The sequence below is a fragment of the Hemicordylus capensis genome, chromosome 5 (assembly GCF_027244095.1).
Source record: "Hemicordylus capensis ecotype Gifberg chromosome 5, rHemCap1.1.pri, whole genome shotgun sequence".
Lineage (NCBI taxonomy): Eukaryota > Metazoa > Chordata > Lepidosauria > Squamata > Cordylidae > Hemicordylus > Hemicordylus capensis.
In genome coordinates, this window is record NC_069661.1 from 112,179,462 (window position 1) to 112,203,031 (window position 23,570).

General features: G+C 39.9%; 1 protein-coding gene across 7 annotated transcripts in view; it reads right to left on the bottom strand.

Moving 5' to 3' along the window:
* TBC1D19 (TBC1 domain family member 19) overlaps window positions 1–23,570 on the bottom strand; it is a 147,379-nt gene that overhangs the window by 107,295 nt on the left and 16,514 nt on the right. For 4 of the 7 annotated variants that reach the window (XR_008308184.1, XR_008308181.1, XM_053253922.1 and 1 more), the window contains exons 2-7: window positions 14,954–15,026; window positions 8,420–8,465; window positions 5,988–6,063; window positions 3,502–3,576; window positions 3,277–3,340; window positions 1,214–1,260 (exon numbers count right to left, since the gene is read on the bottom strand). Coding sequence is in view for 2 of the 7 variants with exons in the window: in XM_053253922.1 (XP_053109897.1) it covers window positions 1,214–1,260; window positions 3,277–3,340; window positions 3,502–3,576; window positions 5,988–6,063; window positions 8,420–8,465; window positions 14,954–15,026 (381 nt within the window). In the remaining 5 variants the exon portion in view is untranslated. Of the gene's footprint in view, window positions 1–1,213; window positions 1,261–3,276; window positions 3,341–3,501; window positions 3,577–5,987; window positions 6,064–8,419; window positions 8,466–14,953; window positions 15,027–19,351; window positions 19,460–23,570 lie in introns of those variants that run through there. The other 3 variants (XR_008308182.1, XR_008308183.1, XR_008308185.1) reach the window with 3 other exon arrangements.

Below are 23,570 nucleotides of genomic sequence, written 5' to 3' on the forward strand. Positions count from 1 at the left end.
AGCACACCACTGAGCACAGATTACTTTAATATGTGCAAGGGCAATAACATTCAATCTGCCAATAAAGAGTCTACTAATGAGTATTTTAAAAGGAAGGAAGAAAAAGGATCCCAGTTGGGGCAATCGGTGGTGACCTCTATTTAAAATAAAACATTGTGGGACAATGGTTTTCAAACTGTTCTAGGAAGTTGCTAGGTCAAACATATCAAGCATTTATCAGTCAGAAGATCAGTAATAGAAGGGACATTTTTCCTGAAAGCAGCTTATCATCACTAGTCTAATTCTGCAATGCACAACTCTTCTAGGTCTCACATTCAGGTCCTTTAGTGTTACAGCAAGGCCCAAAAGGTATAGTCAGTACTTCTCAAAAACTGAGCATGCATTCGAGAACATGCCACAGAGTCCTCAGGAACGCATGGGTTCATCCGCAGATAGTCAGAAATGGTTCCTGGAAGAAAGTTTGAAAAGCACTGGCCTAGGATAACACGTCATTACTCATTAAGTAACAGACATGTGATTGTAGTCACCACACATTCACCACCTAATAAAATGTGCATTCTTGCTACCAAGAGGATGGTGTGAAAGAGTGTCAGATTTTTACTTTGTCACACAATCTGAATGTATGAATGCTAAACAGGGGCGTAACAAGGCTGGAGTGGGCCCAGAGACAAAATTTTAAAATGGGCCCCTCGCTGATATACACACACTTCACAATATATAGTCATGTGACTTGCCTCGTGTGACCTGCCTCTGGGGGGCCCCTCGAGGCATGGGGGGCCCCAGGCAGCCGCCTCCCCTTGCCTAATAGTAGTTACACCCCTGATGCTAAAGTTTCATCCAACTTCTGTGCTCAATGGCCAAATTATGACTTAAACTTACTAGCTCATGCATTATGATCACTATGATCAGTGTAAAATGGGCACTGCAGAATTGCCCATGCCACTGTGCAGCTCTAACACATACAGGGACAGTGTTGTGCAAGAGGGAAGTACAAGAACTACTGACCTCTTTTGCACGGCCTCCATTATTCCTAGTGGAAGTCGCATGTGAGATGTGATTGTGCAAGAGATCAGAAACTCGAGTACTGCCCTCTTTTGCAGCACAGTCACTGAGTGTTAGACAGATAACATGGGCAGTTCTGCCATGTCCACATCACACTGCAGGATTATTCCTTACTGAATTGAAGGTATCACAGTGATACTTTAAAAATTACCTCAAGAAAATCCTTAGGTGCATAAACAGGCCGAAAGAGACTTAGATCTGAAATTAACAAGATATATAAAGTCACTTAATTTTCAGCTCATATTGTTTGGTTCAACTGTACATTCTGCTAGTAACAATTATAAACAATCATATACCTTTTCATATAAACATATATTTAAACAGATCCTGGAACCATAAGAGTAACTGATGCTTAGAGCATTTTTATTTTTAAATCAGAAGCTTCTTTGAAAGCAGGGGACAAGCATATTAAAATAAATACATCCCATCTTACTAATAATGGATAGATTAGTTCAGAACCAGGGTCCTTTGATCTAGAGGATGGACCTCTTTTGCCATTCGGGAATTCTATGAAACATAAGAAGTGCTAGAATAATAGATCCTGTACATATCCTTTCAGAATGCCTACATACATGCTCAGTACTGGATATTCTTTGATCTGCCATCTGCACTTCAGAATTGCCTTGCTCCTCTTTGATCTGGATGCCCCAGCTTCCTTATCTCTTCAACATGGACTTTTTTCTTCCCCTACTCACCTTTGTATCTCACCTCAAATCAAATGTCTGGAGGGAACTCACTGCCCCACTCTAGCTGGCCATCTTAAACCCAAATCCAAGTACATTTGCAAGCAAGATTCCTGACAGTCTGAATGAAAATATTTTATCTGCAATCAATCTTCATTACAGAGTTGGAGCCAGAAAGGCAATTTTTTGCCTGATTTGTTCCAAGTTCTCCACAAAGCAGCAGAATGCATGTAGAAATATGCAATGAAGTCAAAGCTTGTAATTTGCAATAAGACATGCAATGGGGCTTACATCAGCTAAGGAAGTTTTATCTGCAGCAAGAGCAGATTTAACAATCTATCATGACCAACCCCTTAAAATACTCATTTGGGGTCCGGTTTGTTTCCTAAAGACACACAGGGTTGAACTGCAAATTAGTTCTCAAGTTAAATGATTATTTTACTGAAACTGTAGTATTAAGCTGCTATGTATTTAATACAACTGGTACCCACTCCCACTGCTCTTAAAAACAGGTAGCAGTGTTAAATAGTTAGAAGCCTGATATTCCTGTTACAATTTGAATTCAATTTTTATTTTACTTACATATCAATTAAATTAAAAGATGTAGTACTAATACAGAACTAAATATACATAAACTTGAAACCACATGGATTAAATCAATTATCTCCCTTGATTCTCTTTTGCCTAGCTATATAGCAACAAATCAATGCTCACTAAAAGCACAGTCAAAACCATGGCTGGGATCACGCATAACGTGAAACCATGGTTTGTGCCAAACATCAGGGCTGTTCACATGATCTTTCATTGGTAGGACAAGCATCTTACCCAGGTTTGGGAATTGCGCATGCTTTCAATTTTCAATCATGTGTGAGCAAGCAAGAGGGAGGAGTGATCATGTGTGAGAAAGGAGCTGGATAGGACAGCTGTTCTTCCTACCTTGTGAAAAAAGCTACCTAGCTTTTTAACAGCAGCATCCTGTCTAGCTGCTCTCTCACGCACAATCACTCCCACCCCCGGCCTAGCTGTTTGTTCACATGTGATCTAAAAATAAGATATGCACACAACTCCCAAAGCTGGTAGGACACTTGTCCCATCCAATTAACAGCCATGAGAACAGCCCTAGTAATGAATTCAAACCATGGTTTATGCTTCAAACTTACAACAAAGGCACATGGAAACTTATAACAGCAAACTTACACCAGTACATGGAAGATTTAAGTATCACTTGGCAAGAGAATATAACTAATTCAATCTTCATTTACTGGCTAAATATGGAAGATACAATAGAATAAAGAGAAAATTATCAGGCTGCATTTGGGGAGTGGAAGAAAATACAGTAGCATTTTCAAACCAGCACAATTTCCAATAATGGTGAATAAGGATCAGAAACTTAAGCAATTACCTTCCAACACATCAGTTTCAAAGATACCCTCATTACAAGATTTGATACGTTTACCTACACATATACATTTTACTGCTGTAGTGCAAACTTCTGTACAATTTTAATTTGTATACAAGAAGATTGGCATACCTGGCTCATCTGTTCCCATTTCATTCCATTTATTTACAAGTTCCTTTTGTTCATTCACCGATCTCTGTGAATCACAAAAAGTCATGTGCCTTTTACAATAAACCAATCAAAACCTAAAAACAACATGCTGTATGTTTTTTAACAAATAAAACATTTTCCCCATGCTAAATGAGGTCTGGTCTTGCCTAAGAATTATATTCACTGAAAAGGGAATTTCAGAGCTACCTTCTGTGCCAATGGAATGCCGAGTTCTGTGCACATACTATTTAGACTCTTCAAAATTCGCTTTTCCCAGTTTCCCTGAAACAGATAACATATATCAGTAATAGTTACAGCTTTCATTCCATTCATGATTTGTAAACATCCATTAGCTAGTGAGGGATTTTTTCCAGTTCAGCCTTAAAATGGCAGAGCATATGCAAATCAATACTTCAGCCTCGAGACAGCCGCCAGACCTGTTGAACAACACACAGAGCGACAACTGGCTGGTGGGGCCTGGTTACTGTCCCCGATTGCTACTGCTGTGTGTTTACCATGAAGTTCTCAAGAGCCTCCGTTGAACGGTTTGAGAAGGGAACAAAAGATTTTATCCAGTTCAAAAAGAGTGCTGCTAGATCAGTGAGGTTGCATCTCTCCATTTTAAAGGGCTGGTCTTGGGACCAAAACTACATGCAACTTTCAGCTATGTGGAGAGAGCTGAACAATTAAAAACAGGTATTGATTCCAGTTCAAGTTTATTAGTATTCAGCTCTCCAAGTCAGTTAACTTCAAGAAGTGGTTCAATAAACAGTAACCAATATAGATACAGTATATTTCACGCAGATTAATACAGAACTCTTCTGCTTTCAGTGCAACTCTGTTAAATGAATACAGTAACTATTAGGTCTGTGTGAATAGGCAAGTATTTGAGTTGGTGCTTCAGATATGTTTTGGATATCTCCCCCGATTCAGATGAGAATGTTCTATTTGTCCACATATTGGATATACTGGGGAGAATAATTAAAATGCCTCTAATGTGTTCACAGTGTGAGTTAAAAACAGGGTGGCAACACCTCAAGTGGGCATGAAGTCTGCAAAACTGCAAATAAGTAGGTACAAGCATTGCCTAAAAAATAAACTTTAAAATTTTGGAGAGAGAAAATCTTTTTATTTATTTCTGTTATTGGAACAAAAATTATTTTTTGTTAATTTAACACTATTAAAACAGTGTGTCTGCAGTTGCATTGCACTACAAACCTTCTGCAACTTGACATCTGCAATTCTGCATAGCCGTGGTCCGATAATTGACACCCGACCTCAGCATAAGCAGGAGGGTGGGGGTTAAATTCCGCGTGTCCGCAGTGTCAGGGTAGCTGGAAATCACCTTGGAGGTCATTTCCAGCCACTATTTTGAAGGGGGGGGGAGTCATTTTGTGGTTCATTTCTTCTTTAAAAAATTTTTACCACACATTTTGGTGGACAAATTGTGGAATTGTGGCTTCTGAGGGGCATTGCTGGACAGCAGAAGACCTGCAGAGCATGGTACATCACTATATTGAACTTATTTCTGCCGGTTTTGCCCTGTTGTTCTTAAATGACAAACATTGGCCCATATGATGGGCAAGGTAGCGCTAGCATTGCTGTGTACCTCTCCCAAGTGAATTGGGAGGATGTGACGGTGGCAACAGCAAGACCTCCTCCCCCCACCGCCAGAGACTGAGAAGAGGAGGAAGTGCTGCTGCCACTGCTGTTGCCAGCCTCCACTCCACTTGCCAATGGGGGAAGAGCTATTAACTCCCCAGAGACAAAATTCCCCTCTCCACAGAGGAAGGGACCCTCAGCATTCACAGAACTGAGTGCATAACCATAAGCGCATGGACTTAGGGTCAAGGCATTATTGTCTTTTGAACTAGAAAAAACCAGTCAGAATAACACATCCATAGATGTAGCAAGGAAGGAGGAGGAGGCTTTAACCTTGCCCACAACTGTAGTCTCCAATAGATTGCCTCTCCCTACTATTTGCCAATGAAAAAAGCTGCCATTTTTGCAAATGAGAGCTTTTTTTACCATGTCAAATAGTATTTAATATTAAAACAAAAGCAAAAACCACAAGGCACTGGCTTAAAACAAGATGTAGTTTGACTCTTAGGCAAATGCCAAATACAGTAAGTTACTGTACAGTACAGAAGAACCATGTTATTCGTGGGGGTTTCATTTGGCGGGGGGGGAGGATAGCGAATCCGCAAATAAAGGGGAATTAAAGTGAATGTAAATTGGGAGGTTAGGTTCCCGCACCACCCAAAATGGCAAAATGGGCCAAATAAAGTGCCCTATAGTGCTCCACTCCCCTTAAGGAGTCAAATAATGCCCACCACAAGCAAAACACATGCCAAAAAACGTGTCCACCCTCCCCCCCTTTTCTTAAATGAGCCATAAAATGGCTCCTGAACTCAGAATGGTGGCCGGAAATGACCTCAAAGGTTTAACCTTTTTCGTGCCTTTTCTCCCCCACAAATCCTGAGATTGGGTGTCAATTACCTGACTCCAGTTACGCAAAACCACAGGTGCTGGACCTGTGATTAACGAGGTTCTCCTGTATTTACACTTGCAAGCCCAAGATGCTTTGAGTTGTGTCAAGGCACATAAAGAAACATCCACCGTCCAAAAATGTACAAATGTATATCATGCATGTCAATATTCTAACACAAAAAGTAAAATTAATCATGGCCAACCTGGGCTTTCCTCATGTAAGCCAAAGATTCCTTTATGTGTTCAGGAGGTGCTGAAGGATGGCATGGTGAAGGAAACCTTGGGGGAAAGAAAATCACATGTGTTTTAGTGCATTTATTACTTGGATATCCTCTTCAGGAAAGAAATTTGATTTCTGAAGATCAAATTTTTCTACAATCAATTTCAAAGACAGTATAATTACATATCTAGCAGTCATCATCAATTAATTTGTGGCCACTAGCCTTGTGAAATCAGTGTAAGCAGCTTCTATCCCATTGCTCATGTTTGTGTTTAAGGTATCCAAAAATAATTTACTGTAAATAATAACCAAAGCGATCTATCTCAGGCATGTATACACCCCTTTCAGCCTTTTTACATAACAAACTAATGATACTGGTTAAGGTAAGAAATGTAATATTGCATAAAACAATCACATCATCAAAAAATGCAGGCCTGAAATCCAAAAATGTCTCACACTTGCCTGAAGATCTTTCAGTTTTTTTACTTCTGACTGCAGTGCTTCATGTTACAATGAATGCCACTCTGATGGGTCCCTAATTAAGAGGAATTTTTCAGGGGTCAGGGAGTCAAACCAAACCCAAACACCGGTTCAGAGAAGTTTTTTCAGTGAATCAGAACTGAAGAGATTGGTAGGCAGAGCCTAGGACTGGAAGTCTAGAGCTTCGATTGAAACATCATACCCACAAAGGTTGTCCAGCAGCAACAAGGCCTCCTCACACTCTGAGGCTGCAACTGCATGCAAGGTTCTTTTATTATTTCTTTAACATTTACCCTAAGCAGAGTAAGTTAAAAATTTTATCTTATTCTTTATTATTATTATTTTTAGTTAAGATGTAGCTCTAACTGAGAGGGGAGACAGATATTTAGAAAGTGCCCTAATTAGTTTGAAGGCAGGGAGATGGATATGAGAACCTGATTAATAAATCACTTTACTTAATAATTAAAATATCAAGTAAAGCTACTTTACTCAAGGTCTTCCCTAAGAAAATTTTTCCTTTTGGCTGGGCTTAAAACCTTTTCTCTTCTGGTCACTAAGACTCTAAGACTAGTGGATTCTTTCTCCCCAGGAATACAAAAAAATCATTACATATTGCCTGGTTAATTATTTGCATGTAGGTTTGGGAGCAAAGTAATATTATTTTTTAAAAAACACATACAAGGGCCAGTGAAAAAATCAGAATTCCTAACTGTCCACAGAACAATGATCACGTTACACTGCTGCAGTGTAAGTGTAGAGCAGGAGGCATAAAAACATTTATTTAAATTATTTTCTTACAGATTTATTTTATTATGTTTTAATTGTGCTTTAAAAATCATTTATAAATTCAACATTGAGCAGCTTAGAATATCTTTCTCTCAGATTAAGTAATTTATTATAAATAAAAAATATTTTTCTCAGGTTAATTGTTATTATTCAACTCATTTTGTAATTTACCTTGCAAGCAAAAGAGTTTGATACATGGAATGTATACTAAACCAATTCAAAATTGGTTCAGGAGAGACTGGATCACTTTTTAAAGTTACTATCTGAACTGGACAGCTAAAAACTGCTGTTTAACCTGAACTGGAGTCAACCCCAAATTTTTAATAGAGGAGAGGAAAGCAAGAATTTTTGACATTTTTTGACTCCAACACTAAAAGACAGTGCTGATGTCCTGCCAGAAACATGTTCTATCAATGCAGGTATCATACCATGCTGCTTGGTACACTCCTAACCAGTATACAGTACATCAAGTTCTAGCATCAAGTCAATTGTTTACATCAGAGATGGCCAACCTCTTTATCCAGAACCTTTTACCCATCTTAATCTGCCTCAGTCAAGCTTCTGGAGAGTCAAACTCCTCCCCCACCATGATGTAATTCCATATGTTTCCTATCCAGGCATCTTGGCCAGTGGAGAGTCTGGCTCCCCTAGTGTGGGGAACCTTTCAAGTGCTAAATAAAAGATAACTCAGTAGTTAGGACATCCTCTGATTTAGCACTGAGAGAGATGCCAACCAACTGGTAGAACAGTCTGAAAGCTGTATAGCTATTGCTGATAAACACAAACAAAAACAACAGAATAGGCACATTTCAGCCACTAAGTCCAGGAAAAAAAAATTGGCTGGAGACCATCAGAACACATATAGCAAGACTTCATCAAAAGGCATCAATTTAGAGAATCTTTAGTCCACTGGGGACATGATCTCCATTTCTACCGAGATTATTAAAAAGAAAAAGAAAGAAAGCATCATCTTTTCTAATTTATTTCTGTGCTATTCTTCTCTATAGAGAGAGCAAATTTACAGACTGAAAAAATTCTAGAGAGGCCTTCTTTGATGTACACATTAACTGATATTACAAATAATGCATCATAAATGAAACAAGAAAGACTAGGTCTATCAACAAAAAATGTAGACAAAAACAAACTCACACACTGAGTTCACTATAAACAGCATTTTGCAGCTTCTTTTCCCATCCTGGTAAAATAAGAGGTTAGAAAATAAAAGGTTAGAAATCATATTATAAAATATCTAAGTGCACTTCACTTAGGTGTTAAATCTTTGAAGCAGAGCTGGCATGCAGAGTATCCACTACTAAAAGCATTCTAAAGGCACAACCCAGAACTCATTTCTTCAGCACTGTTTCATAGCATTTCTCCATCATCTGAAATCCACAAAGTAACATCTCAATACTATACACATTTATTTGGAAGCTAAAACCCACTCCTCCCATTCCAACAGAACATACTTCCATGTAAATATGCATACTATTGCAATGCAAAAGTGCAACCCTCGTAACACAGGATCTATTCTGGCAAATGTCCCAATGTGCTGCAGTTGCAGTATTCATCAATCTAGGCCATTTCTAACTATGGGTGCCATTTGCAGGAGCAATCATGCACCTGCGAAGTTCATGTGGATATTTTTTTAGACATGTCATTATCCCTATTCACGTTATACGAAACACACCAACAATCTTTATATAGTGTATGCATATACAGATGAACAAACATGCAGTAGTATACTTTCTCTATATACTCTGCATTTAAGGGGGCTTATACACAAATTCACTTTTAGAATGGAATGAATGTACTGTACAGTCATCCCCTGCTAACTGGGGCACCTTTTACCGTGCTGATTCTCTTTATTTAGCAGGGGGAGAGTAACTGGCCCTATCCACCCCCAGCACAGTACTTCCAGTGACTGTTGCTGGTGTGTGTCTTATGTTTCTTTTTAGAATGTGAGCCCTTTGGGGACAGGGATCCATATTATTTATTTATTATTTCTCTGTGTAAACCGCCCTGAGCCATTTCTTTAAGGGCGGTATAGAAAATGAATTATTAATAATAATAATAATAATTATTATTATTATTATTATTAACACAAAAGCATACCCCCAGTGAGGCACTACCTTGGCGTGGTTGTGGGGCTTGCGTGCTCTGAGGAAGGTGAGAGCTATGCCAGAGGTCCAACCATACTGGACAGGTCTCACCAGAGGAGCCAGACAAAGAGTGCCTCTCCCATCAACATGGAGAGACGTAACTTTAATAAATCTATACCGGATCGGTCGTCGCCCGGGTCAACAAGGACTGCGCCAGGTGCTGGAGTCCCTGGACATCTGGTGGCAAGTGGGCAACAGGACTCAGGATCTTCAGTTGAGCAACCAGGGCTGAAGACAGCAAAGTTACTGGAAGAAACGTCGCTTAACCCTGGTGAGGGGTTAATGAGCCCCTGGTGGCGCAGTGGTAAAACTGCCGCCCTGTAACCAGAAGGTTACAAGTTCGATCCTGACCAGGGGCTCAAGGTTGACTCAGCCTTCCATCCTTCCGAGGTCGGTAAAATGAGTACCCAGAATGTTGGGGGCAATATGCTAAATCATTGTAAACCGCTTAGAGAGCTTCGGCTATAGAGCGGTATATAAATGTAAGTGCTATTGCTATTGCTAACAGAAAAAAAATTACGAAAAATGTCAACAAGGAAATAATGATCTGCTATTACAAGTCTAGTCCAACTAGAAGAGGTTATTTTAAAAGAATGTACCAAATTTGGAAAGAGAAGCATCCAGATACAGAAATAACGGAACAAAGGCTAGCAGACCAGAGAAGATTCATAATAAGAAATAAAGTATTCACAGGAGTTGAGCTGGAAGAACTGCAAAGAGCAACACAGGCTCAAGATATGGAAGAAGAATTACCACCAACTGAAGCAGTTGCTCAGGCGCAGGTGAAGGAGGTGTTGGAAATAGAGGATGCCACTGTTGCTGAACTGTTTCAAAATCAAAACCAGGCAACCTACCCTTTGCCTTCACCTCAAAAACCCAAATGCCCAGAAAAGCAACAAGAACTAAAGCAAGAAATAACTGAGCACATGAACCAAACAACCACCAGGGTTCGACTTCCAGCTCTAAAAACAGTTGCCAAAAACCAACTTGCTCAGGCATTAAAAGATGTCAATGCTGCACTTGCAGAAATAACAACCAATACTTTGCAAGAAACAAACCAACTAATGTACAGTGCAGCAACAATAACACCACAAGAGCTCGGATATAAGATCAGTGGACCTGTAAAAAAAGAAAGCAGTACATCACCTAAATGGAAGATTAGATTAGAAAATAAAATCTACAGGCTCAGATCAGATGCTAGAAAATTGAAAGATATGAAAGACAAGAAGCTGAAGAATGAAAACACCAAACAGTATCTGATCCAAAAATACCACCTAGATTCAAGGAAAATTAGAGAAGTCCTGGAAATAATAAAGCAGCAAATAACAGCAGTGTCAAAGAAGATTAGCAGATACGAAGCCAGAATCACACAACACAGGCAGAATCTCCAATTCCAGTCGAATCAGAGACGTTTCTACCAAAGCATAGAAGGAGAAACTGCAAGAAACGTAGAAACACCAAATAAAGAAGAAACAGTGCAATTCTGGGGGAAATTATGGGACAATCCAATAGAATATAATAAAAAAGCAGGCTGGATGAAAGAGGTTGAAAAACGTAACCAACAAATACAAGATCTAATAATAACACCAGATTTAATAAGTGAAAGAGCAAAGAAAATTAAAAATTGGACTGCGCCAGGTGACGATGAACTGCATAGCTTTTGGCTTAAACACCTAACAAGCCTTCATAAACAACTATCAAAACAGTTCAATCACGTTTTGCAAGGAGGTGATACTGAACAATGGCTAACAACTGGGAAAACTCATCTCATCATGAAAGACCCAGCAAAAGGTGCAGTTCCAAGTAATTATAGACCGATAACCTGCCTGCCAACCATGTTCAAATTATTAACTAGAATAAAAGCAGATGAAGTGATGCAACACTTATTAACTAACAAACAGCTTCCAGTTGAACATAAAGGAAATTGACCGAACTCCAGAGGCACAAAAGACCAGCTGCTGATTGACAAAATGATTTTAGAAAATTGCAAGAGAAGAAAAATAAATCTAAGTGTTGCATGGATTGACTACAAGAAAGCCTTCGATTCATTGCCTCACACATGGATACTAAAATGTTTAGAAACAACTGGTGTCAGCAAAAACATTCAGATATTTATAAAAAAAGCAATGAGCATGTGGAGTACACAGTTAACAATCAATGGCGAGACACTTGGACAGGTTAGCATTAGAAGAGGCATTTTCCAAGGGGACTCACTATCCCCTCTGTTGTTTGTAATCGCCATGACCCCACTTTCACAAATACTAAACAAAACAGGCCTCGGATACCAAACTCTAAAACATCAAGTCAAATCAACCATCTGCTGTACATGGACAATCTGAAGTTGTATGGAAAGTCCCAGTCAGAAATTGAATCATTGCTAAACACTGTCCGTATATTCAGTAGCGATATAGCAATGGAGTTTGGACTAGACAAGTGTGCTGCATTAATAATGAAAAAAGGAAAAATAACAAAAACAGAAGGAATAGAACTGCCCAATGGAAGCAAGAGCAAGAACCTGGAAGAGAAAGAACATTACAAATACTTGGGCATTCTCCAGGCTGATAACATCACACACACTGAAGTTAAAAGAAAAATTGGAAGTGAATACATCAGGAGAGTTAGAAAAATCCTCAAGTCCAAACGCAATGGCGGGAACACTATACAAGCCATAAACACCTGGGCTATACCTGTTATCAGATACACTGCAGGAATAATAGACTGGACCCAGGCAGAGCTAGAGACGCTGGATCGTAAGACCAGGAAAATCATGACCATCAATCATGCTCTGCACCCTCGCAGTGATGTCGATAGGCTATACCTCCCTCGCAGCTCAGGTGGAAGAGGAATGCTGCAAGTCCATCAAACAGCAGAGGAGGAGAAAAGAGGCCTTGAAGAATATATAAGGGACAGTGAAGAAGATGCACTTCAAATGGTCAATAACGCGAAACTATTCAACACCAATGAAACAATGCGGGCCTACAAGAAAGAACAAGTCAAGAACCGAGCAGAAAAATGGAAAAACAAGCCCCTGCATGGTTAATATTTGCACAATATAAGTGGAAAATCAGACATCACCAAGACCTGGCAATGGCTTAAGAATGGCAACTTGAAGAAAGAAACAGAGGGTTTAATACTGGCTGCACAAGAACAGGCACTAAGAACAAATGCAATAAGAGCAAAAGTAGAAAAATCCACAACCAACAGCAAGTGCCGCCTTTGTAAAGAAGCAGATGAAACCGTGGACCACCTAATCAGCTGCTGTAAAAAGATCGCACAGACTGACTACAAACAAAGGCATGACAAGGTAGCAGGGATGATACACTGGAACATCTGCAAAAAATACAAGCTACCTGTAGCCAAGAATTGGTGGGACCATAACATTGAAAAAGTTGCAAAAAATGAAGATGTAAAAATATTATGGGACTTCCGACTACCGACAGACAAACATCTGCCACACAATACACCAGATATAACTGTAGTCGAGAAGAAAGAAAAACAAGTCAAAATAACCGACATAGCAATACCTGGGGATAGCAGAATAGAAGAAAAAGAAATAGAAAAAATCACCAAATACAAAGATCTACAAATTGAAATTGAAAGGCTGTGGCAGAAAAAGACCAAAATAATCCCAGTGGTAATTGGTGCCCTGGGTGCAGTCCCAAAAGACCTTGAAGAGCACCTCAACACCATAGGGGCCACAGAAACCACCACCAGCCAATTACAAAAAGCAGCTTTACTGGGAACAGCCTATATTCTGCGACGATATCTATAACAATTGACAATAAAATTCTGGCATCCCAGGTCCTTGGGAAGGACTCGATGTCTGTATAAAACAAACCAGTCAATAACACCTCTCTGACTGTGTAAACAAGAAATAATGAATAATAATAATTCACACAAAAGCATGTACATGTGCACCAACATCTGTACATACATACAATAAAATGTCTGAATAAGGCTACAGGGAGAGCATATTTCAGTGCCATTTTGGTGCTATCCCACACTCAACCATCATTGGCTTCAGTAAACGCTGTCAGGAGGCACATAAAAGCCTCAGCACATGGCTGTATGCCTAGAAGACTGCCCAGGCAGAGGATGTAATGGTGTGGAGGCTGCTTTAGCTCAGCTCGCTCTCATTCTGCAAAGATAACACCAGAAGTACCGTGCAACATGGTAGAAGCCACACCCCAAGACTCTTTCCCAGAAACTGCTCCAGTTTCTGGGAAGGGAGATACAAGTAGAGGGAGGAGCTGCACCCTGGGCTCTTTCTACATGGCTTGAAGCTTTTGAAATACACATAAGAGGCAAAGGTTTCCTAGTATTCATGATTTAGAAAGAAGCTATATAGAAGCTCCCAAATCACAATATGCAATATGAGAAGGAGCTCTGTTTAGTCACCTGCCATTGACAGTGTGATTAAACAGTGCTTTTCCCAACACATCCTGTGAATATCCATATTTAAGACATAAACAAACCATTATGTAATGTTCAAAGGCATACATGATTTAAAATACTTAGTAGGCCATAAGGTATTACCTAATTTATGGTCTGTCTGTCACCTTTTTAAAACTCCACCAACCACCTCCACGAATATTTCCCACCAAACAGCTAGAGGAATCTCAGTTGCTTTATACAACTTAACAGTATATTCATACCACAGCTCAAAGGGCTGACAAAACAAGGCTCAAATTTCCATGACTATTTACAGCTTAAACATGTATCTTCAATGGAGGTTTCTCTTTATCACTTCAGTGATTTCAAGGCCTTCTTAAGAAGATGAAAAGATCATTTTAATTTTTGTATGGGATCAGGGCATGAGGTTTATGAAAGAGCAAATGATGGAAAATTTCAAAAGCGCAACGGAAGCACTAAAAATAAGGCAAATTTCAAACAGCAAAGTCATGTGAGCCACCCACCAGAGAGGTGAACTAGTACAGCCCAAACACTGGTTTACCCCTTCAAGCGAGAACTTGGCTGAAATAAACGAATGGTCCCCGAATGTTGGTTTTCAATGTGGAGTCAACTGGACTTGCAAATAGCCATTCAAATGATCCATTATGAAGAGCAAGAGCAAGCAGAGGCGCTCTTACACCTAGACTTTGGGGCCGAAGTCTAGGACCTTCACAGCCCCTGGGGCCCCCAAATCCTCTTTAGTCTTTCATGGGTGGTATGGTCACCCATTGGGGCATGATAATGCTTAATTTGCAGGGGAGTGGGGGGCCTCCAAAGGCCTTTAGGTCCAGGCTCCAAAATTACCTAGGTGCACTTCTGAGAGCAAGCTTTAAGCAACCAGGCAGAAAAGCTTTTCATACATTGCAAAAAAGTTGGTTCATTGGTTTCTTTCGTTTAGGCATTTAATTTGCTACTGATGACTAACCTTATTATAAACTATGCTAATTTTTGTAGGTTAATACTGTTGATGAAGGTATTTAGCCTAGAGGAAAGTATAGGTGAACTATGCCTAAATGTGCAACACTCAAAACAGGATAAAAATTAAAAATGGAGTGGATGAAAGATTACAAACCTGATGTCTTTATAAATTCCTTAATATCTTCCTTCAAAGTTTCTAGCTTAATATCTGGTCTGTGTAGACTGAGCTAACATGAAAGACAAAAAAGAAGAAGTCAAGAGCATAAACATTCTTTAACAATTATGAAATAAAGGCCAAGAATTCAATTGCACAAGGGTGTGGGGTTTTTTTAAACCTATGTGTTTGCCATCTCCTTCCTAAAGTTCCATTACCTTAAAACCTCTGTGGTTATATGTGTACATCCTATTATGAGCATCTCTGAAGTAAACAAACTCAGACCATAATAAATGAGTGCAAGACTGCAGCCTGTTTTAAATAAACAGGCCACAATCCTGCACTCGTTTATTACTGTTTGCTCTGATTCAGAGAACATTAATCACATATGAGCTGGAACATCATGTTCTGTGGCTAGCTTCTGCAGTCACTCCCATGAAAAAAAGCTTCAACTGGGGGCAATTTGCAGTGGGGGAGTGTTAGGAGGGGAGGAGGTGCTTAGCCCCCCATTTACCCATCACTTTCCCCCTCCAAATCTCCCCTAGAAAGTTCCAGATCTGTGATTGCAGGAAAAGCAGTGTGTGGGGGTGGGGTTGGGATCTCAAAGAAAAAAGGAGATTTGGAAGGGCTAAGAACCTTCATTCACCAACCATTTCTCTGCAAGTCACCCACTGTCAACACTGATATGCAGAGGAACAGCAGCAGCTGGGGTTTCAACACACAAGCTGGCTGCAAAGTTTTTAACTGTGCCCTTCACCTCACTGGTTGGCCAGTTCTTACCATTTCTTGGAGGTGATGGCAAACAACAGTATGGCTCTCTCTACTGCTAAAGCTAGCATTCTTCTCAGCATCTAAATGTCCCATTCATCCCCTAATTCACTCTTGTAAAGAAGATTTAGATTCCATTTCTCCCAACAAAATTCCTGGATTTGTTCAAATCTCTTCAAACTTTTCTGAATCAAACAACTTTTTCAATGTAGTCATTTTGTGGTTGCAGTGATGGAAACACAAATTTAGTGCGCGCTCTCTCTCTCTCTCAAACACACACACACACAGAGAGATAACTAAATACATAGTACAAATATTTTATGGAAACAAATGGGCCATTATTTCCATTAAAGCAGGTCTGCACAACATGTGATTCCCCAAGCTGAACACGGCTCATCATCCATGTATTATGGTCTGCCAGGTGCTTGACAATCCGTTCTGGGTTTGTACGGTCCCAAGCAGGCAACAAAACCAGGTTATTGAGCCCCTAATGAGCTGTTGTGAACTGCTGGCTGGCTGCGTTTAGCCTGCATTAAAGCCATCTCCTGCAGTCACATGCCAGGACTGTTGCGCATGTGCCCATTAAGCCAACTGTGTGGATATTACAAGGCTTCTGATTTTATTTGAGGGAGCATTCCAAACAGCCACTTTTCATGCTACCGGTTACCAAAATTGACATAAGCAGTAGGCACAGTCCAGTTGAATGCTGAGATGGGCATCTCTCTCCATGCAAAGATGCAAGTTGCTGAGTAATGGCACAAAGGTCTCCTACCATCCTCCCTTCTAGTCACTGATCCAACCCTCCTCCTCCATTATCCCAGCAGTTTGCTTTGTTAAATGAATTTGCATAATTGCAGCTGGGCACCCATTCAACTACTAAAGCTCTTGTTAATTTCATTGGCTAATTTCTTTTGGCAAAACTAAATCAGACTTATTCACTATCCAGTTCCAATGTTCCTGAATCGTTCTTCAGTAAAATGGATCAACTTTACAAAGAGGGTGGACCATAGGCGGGGGAGACATGATGCAGTCACACAAATTCAATGGTTATTTGGGTAAAAGACATCCAACAGAGCTTGCAATTCTAGGAAGAAGCACCTATTTATAGTAAGCATGTAATCATTTGTGATGAAACACTGGCAAAGATGTGCGGTTGGAAATTTTCTACAGGAATTTTCCAATACTTTATTTCTCCATGTTTCTATACATTCACTGTTTCATCAGTTACCTTAACAATGAGTGGATGTCAATTCAATATTAGGCAAACTTGGCAATTAGATTAAATTCATTAATGTTTTTTCTGTGATTATTCCTAGGAACCACCTTAATTGGCACACTGGAAAAATGTTTGACTAACAAGCAGAAGGCTGACAGTTTGAATCCCTGCAGGTACTATATTGGGCAGCAGAAATATAGGAAGATGTTGAAAGGCATCATCTCATACTGCGCCAGAGGAAGCAATAGTAAACCCCTCCTGTATTCTCCCAAAGAAAACCACAGGGCTCTGTGGGCACTAGGAGTCGAAATCAACTTGATGGCACACTTTACTTACTTTATTCCTATGAAGTGTTTGAGAGAGTACATACATGCTCTATTGATCCATAAAGAGGAAGATAATATGGTGAAGTTGTTTTTAAAAAATCAAATTGCATCACAATCTATTTAGGGCATCAGGAAAATTTGCATATTAAGATTTCTAAGGAAAATCATGCAAATAATAAAAAAAATTACCTAGGGAGGTGGGGGGGACCCAGAAATTCTTCTGGAAAAGTTCTGGAAAGAACACATATCTGAACGCTCAGGGCACATACTGGAATGAAGTGACTTGACATGTAACAAGAATACTGATGTAGATATCTCAATTGTAATATTCTGTTGAGTTGGCATTAAAATTTTTGCTAATTCATAATCCCCTTGGTATATTAGCAGTTAGCACTACTGATTTAATTCTGCTGTTAGGTACTGTGGGGCTCCAACCTTATGAGTCAGACACTAAGGCTGCATGCACACATAATGCCGAACTGTAGTTCCACTGGACCCACGGTTTCACACACCCCTCCCCCTGCTCTTCCGTCTGCTTTCAGACCTACTGCAGTCAGTGAAGCTCCAGAGAGTCCGAGGAACTGGCTGTGCAGGCTTCTTTCTTTCCTGTAGAACAGCCTGCGCAGCCAATAGGAGCTGGAGCAAGGGAGGAACATTCTCCCTCAACTCCAGTTTGAGAGAAAGGCTAACTGCACTCCTAGTCCGGACAAAATGAAAGCACCGTGAAATAGTTTAAGGCAGCATAACTCACTAAAAACTGAAGGTGACGAATGGAGTTAGGGGAGGGTCCATTTTCTCTTTTAACTCCATTTCCCAGGTTCAGACATTCGAAACCAGAGGCTTGCAGAACCAGAGGTGAGCAGATCTATATTTCATCTGAACCCAGCCTGATGTTCTGCTCCTTGTACAGCCTGGGCAGCTGGTCAGAAGCAGGAGCTGTAGGCAGTTTCAGCCAAGTCACCAGCATCATAGCCAGAATTCATCTCATCCTGGGAATTAGAAGATCATAGGGGGCCAATCCCAAGCCACCACCTCCTATAAACAGTCCAACACTGTCAATCAGACAGAAAGGAACAATCCCATTGAATATGTTTCATTCAGTGGTGAATGAAAACTCATCAATTATGAGCCAGTATTTTCATGCCACAAGCCTCCTGCTTTGTTTTGCAGAGTTCTGCTGTCTTCATCATTTTTGCACCAATCTAGAACCAGTAAAATTTCATAAATCAGAGTCAGTGGACTGTCTCTGCTCTATAAGTGTGCTGTTGCCTCTTTAACTTGTCCTTGTCCTGAGACGCAGGGCTCTTCCAGATGGCAACAAAGAGCACTTTGAAAAGAGCTTGCATATAAGCTGAAGGCAAGAGCTCAACTCAGCATCTACACACTCTCACAGACAAGTGTAAACTTTTGCAGCACAATCTCACACACTATTCACACTACCAGCAGGAACCTCATGTGATTTTCACAGAGCCACCTGCTGGATAGCTCTTACTTCCAGAGATTAACCCACCATTTTTCATACTTTTCTGACTAATAAGAAAAGTTGTGGGTTAGTTAGTGAAAGCAAGAGCGGGCCAGTTGGGGTGTGCAAACCCATTCGAGCTTGAACCAAGTTTGAATCAAACTGGCCCATTTCAACCAGTTCAAGCTCGAATGAGACCGGTCCGGTTCAGCCCAGTTCGGATGCTTGTAAAAAGGAATCCGGTAAGGATTCACTTTTACAAGCATTAGGAACCCAACGGAGTGGAAAAAGGGTGGGTGAGTGAGGGAGTTGGTGGGAGGTTACCTTACATGCAGCAGCTCCCCTAGGCCTCACTGGCACTCCCACCCCCATCATTCTGAACTGGCAGGAGCCCGATTCAGGTATCCTCCCCGCTTTCTTCCTTTAATTATATAATCCTGGAACATTTAGAGTTTTTAACTCTCTAATTTCAGACCTTTGAAAACAGAATTTTATTCCAAAAAGGTGTTGTTGTTTAAATTAATATATTAGTACTAAGGTTACTAAAATAATGTGTAGGTGATCAACTGTTGTTTGGCAAGGCTATATTAGAAGTTCAAATGTTTTAATAATTTGGATATCAATACCTTTGGCATCAATCTGAGCATTTTTCAAGCAAACAAAAAGCATCCTGTTGGTGAAATGGAAAATATCTAGGAAAAGTTAGTTCTCTCATTGATATATATCCTTTCAAATATCACAGAACTGAGATTCCACATACAGGTGGCCCTTATTATCTACAGTCCCAGCACCCGTGGTTTTGCATATCTGTGGTTGGGTCATAGGGACCCAGTTTATTTATTCACGGGGTAAAAATAGGGTTATTTTCACCTACCAGCAGTACTTGTGTGGCTGGAAATGACTTCTGATGTCATTTCCTGCCACCATTTTGTAATGCTGAGGCATTTTGTCGCTCTTTTCTGCAAAAAAGAAAGAAAAAAGGAAAAAACCCACCCTAAAAAAAGAACAGAAATTGGAGAATTTGGAAGTTTTGGGGGCATTGCTGAAGAGTAAGGTACTGTGATTATCTCTGCTCCCTCCTGCTTTTTCCTGTGATTGTCAGCACACTTTAGTGTGCTTAGGAACCTAACTCCCTCATAGGGTCGAGGTCTCTTTATTCACAATTTTGTTATCCGCAGAAATAGGCAGGAACAGAACACCCATGAATAAAAAGGACCTTCTGTATATTACTTTTAAAATTGTATTTATAAGTTTGCTCTTCCACACAACTAAAACTACATATTAATAAGAAAGCAGATGTACAAAGTTGTTCATATATCAAATTTCTTCCTAAAAGCAACTTTCCATGAATCTTTCTTTTGAAACACCTTAAATTGTTCAATGTATTCAGAGCTGTGCTCAATTTAGTGTTATGTTCCTTGTGTGGAACATTTACCGCCTACCAAATGATTCAGCTGACCAATAAAGACAACAATTTTGTCAAATGTATTAAGGAAAAGCTTTTATGAAATGGGATTCATTAGATATTTGTTATGCTTGTTACGTTATTTGATATATGTTTCCACACAATGTTGTGTTTCAAATATCAGCATTTTCCATCTCCAAGAGCTAATTTTGAAAAAATCAAGTGGGGCGAGAGGGGCTACAATCATGCTGGATGGATTTGCACTCCCCCTTAAAGATCAAGATTGAGATGCCTTCCTGCAGCTGAGGCTGGTGTTCCAGCTGTGGTCTTTCCTTGGCAGAGATAGCCTGGCCATGGTAGTCCATGCCCTGAAATATCTAGACTGGACTTCTGTAATGTGCTGGAGGCAGTGGTGTGGCTATCTCTGAAGACTACTTAGAAACTTCAACTAGTGCAAAATGTGGCAGCTACACTATAGACAGGAACCGCATCCCAGAGATACTTGCCTGGTACCCTCACTATTAAGCGCCAGGTTGTCTTCTCAGGCATTTCAGTAGTGGTTTGGTTTTTCAATAGGGACATATACACTACCTTATACTACTCTTATCTTTTTTTTCATCTAGTTCAGTATTCTCTAACCAAAAGTCTGAAACCTGCAGCTCCTGAACCACATGCAGACACCTTTTAAAGTGGTGATTCTCTCGTATTTAGCAGGGGGAGGGCAACTGGCGCTATCCAACCCCAGCATTGCACCCCTCCAGCGGCTGATGCTGGTATCTGCCTTATGTTTCTTTTTAGACTGTGAGCCCTTTGGGGACAACAGACCATCTTATTTTTTGCTTTGTGAACTTTGGTTGAAGATTGGTATATAAATAATCATAGTGGTGGTAGTAGCAGTAGCTCTCTGAATACATATATGCGGCTTTTAAAATAAGAATTATAGTAAACAGAAAGTAATCTTGAATCTGTCCTGGCGATACAACACAAACAGACTGAAATGAATGATCTCAAAAACCAAAACCAAATTATATTTGATGTTTGGAACTATCGCGCATAGTCAGTCAACTGAAGAAATGTGTATTTGGGTTAATCTTCGTTTCAACATACTTTTGTGAGCAAGTGTTTTATAATATGAATTTCATTTTTTAAAAACTAAGGACCCAGCTGCAAGATGCAAGTCTCAAGTCCCGCCTAAAATGAAAATCACAGCACAGTCACAAAACACTGAGAAATTATCTAAAGAGATTCAACAAGAGAAGTCCTACTGAAAACACAAACACATGTATATAGTTTGTGAAGCACAAAAATAACATCATGTATATAGTAGTTAAACTCTTTTAGTAATAAATAACGCATAAGATAGAAGGGGCTTATTGTGACCTATCTTTTTCTCCCATGTATTTCTCATGTCAGTAACCACATCATTTAGTAGTGTTTGTGTATGTATACATTACATGCATGCATATCTCAAATTTATTTGATAAAAGACAAAAACAACCTTCTTTGAAAGGTGCAGACTCTGCTCTACACTGACTGACAATAGGAATGTTCCAGAACCATGGTTCAAAGCGCAGTTCGAGCATAGTTCATAAGCAGCTCAGGGAAGCTTTAAGGAAGAGGAGAGGAAGTCCTTACCTGTTCTCCGCCACCCCACACAGCTTAATTTGGGGTGGCACTTGGCCCAAGTACCAGGCATGCACCATTTGTGTGGTAAGCAACATAATGCTGACCATGCAAATGGTGCCCACACATGTACTGATGCCATAAGCGTGCTGGCGCCATGCAGGGGTACTTGGGCTGAGCGCCACCCCAGCAGGAAGCTGCATCAGCCAAGGATCTGTTCTCCTCTTTCTTAAAACTCCCCGGCACCACTTCCGAACTGTGCTCGAACTGCACTTCAAACCGCAGTTCAGGCACATTCCTAAATGATAACACCTCTCCAGGGTTTCAGGAGTCTTTCCCCACCTTATCTACAGATTTCAGGAATTGAACCTGAGACCTTCTGCGCATTGGCTCTGCCACTGAGCTATGGCCTCTCCACATAGGGTTGAAGGGCCTTTAACTATCTGATGTTGGTATAATACTACCTCTGTGTTCTAAATTTGCTGCTTTTATTATTCCGTTGGTTTTTGTTTTAAATTGTTTGCTCTATATTATTATTGTTACTTCAGGAATTTTATTTTAAATGAAAAGGCTACAAATAAAAAGAAGTTTTAAACAGTAGCTAAATAAGTGACATGGACAGAATTAGCACTGCCCAATTATAATTTCATTGGGTTATTCAGACACATCAGTGGAACCAGGGGCAAGGCAAGACTCTGCTATGCATTAACATCCAAGCTGGATCATAAAGCTAAATAATGGAGACAAATTCCTACAAATGTTTCCATTCATAATCTGTTGTCTCTGTCTTACATATTCCATGAGGTTAGACATCTGAAAATATGGAAAGTAGTAGAGAATTGCTGAATCTCACAAATATTTTTCAATTAACAGCTCCTAATTTATTAACTAATTAATTCCATACCAGCACTTGATGTTTTTCTGAAACATGCACTTCTTTGCGGGCCAATAGAATCACAAGATGATATAGAGGACTGTACTTACCTGATTATAAGTTGACTCTGAATTTAAGATGAGCTCTTTTTAAAATAGAGATTAAATTCAGGTTATACCTATATTTACTCAAAAGGAAGAGGATTCTGGACCCCCTGATTTCTTACATCAAAGAACTTGGGGAAAATCTTAGAGATAAATACAATATAAAGGTGAAGTTGTGCCGCCGAGTCTGGGCAATCACAGAGTCATGTGGTTTTCTTTGGTAGATTACAGGAGGGGTTTACCATCTCCCATGAAGTATGAGATGATGCCTTTTAGCATCTTCCTATATCACTGCTGCTGGATATAGTTGTTTCCCATAGTCTGGGAAACATACCATTGGGGATTCGAACCAGCAACCTCTTACTCCCTAGGCAAGTTACTTCCCCGCTGTGCCATATACTGTACCCTAATATCAAACTGATAATACATATAATATTCTTCCAGAAACATCTTCTCTGGACACTGCAACCAGACAGGTTTAAAGTCTGCCTTAACTTCCTCACACCTTCAATACCTACAATTACTTCTGTGTAATCAGTGTGATATAAGATACAACTGATAAACAATTTTGTAATGGTTCTGTTTGATGTTGACACAAAGTGAAAAAGCAGGACCTTTAATACAAATTGTTTGCCAGACAGAACTTCCACCTCCCCTCAAACATGGTGTTTTACAGTAAAGTCAGTTCACACAATTAGCCATGAGTCATCTAGCAATTATGAACATCATCTCAACACTTAAGAGTAATATATCAGTACATTTGAACTTAATTATCAGTGGTGTGATCAAATCTGCATGATAAATCTTAGCATACCAGAGGCCTCCACATGATTTTGATT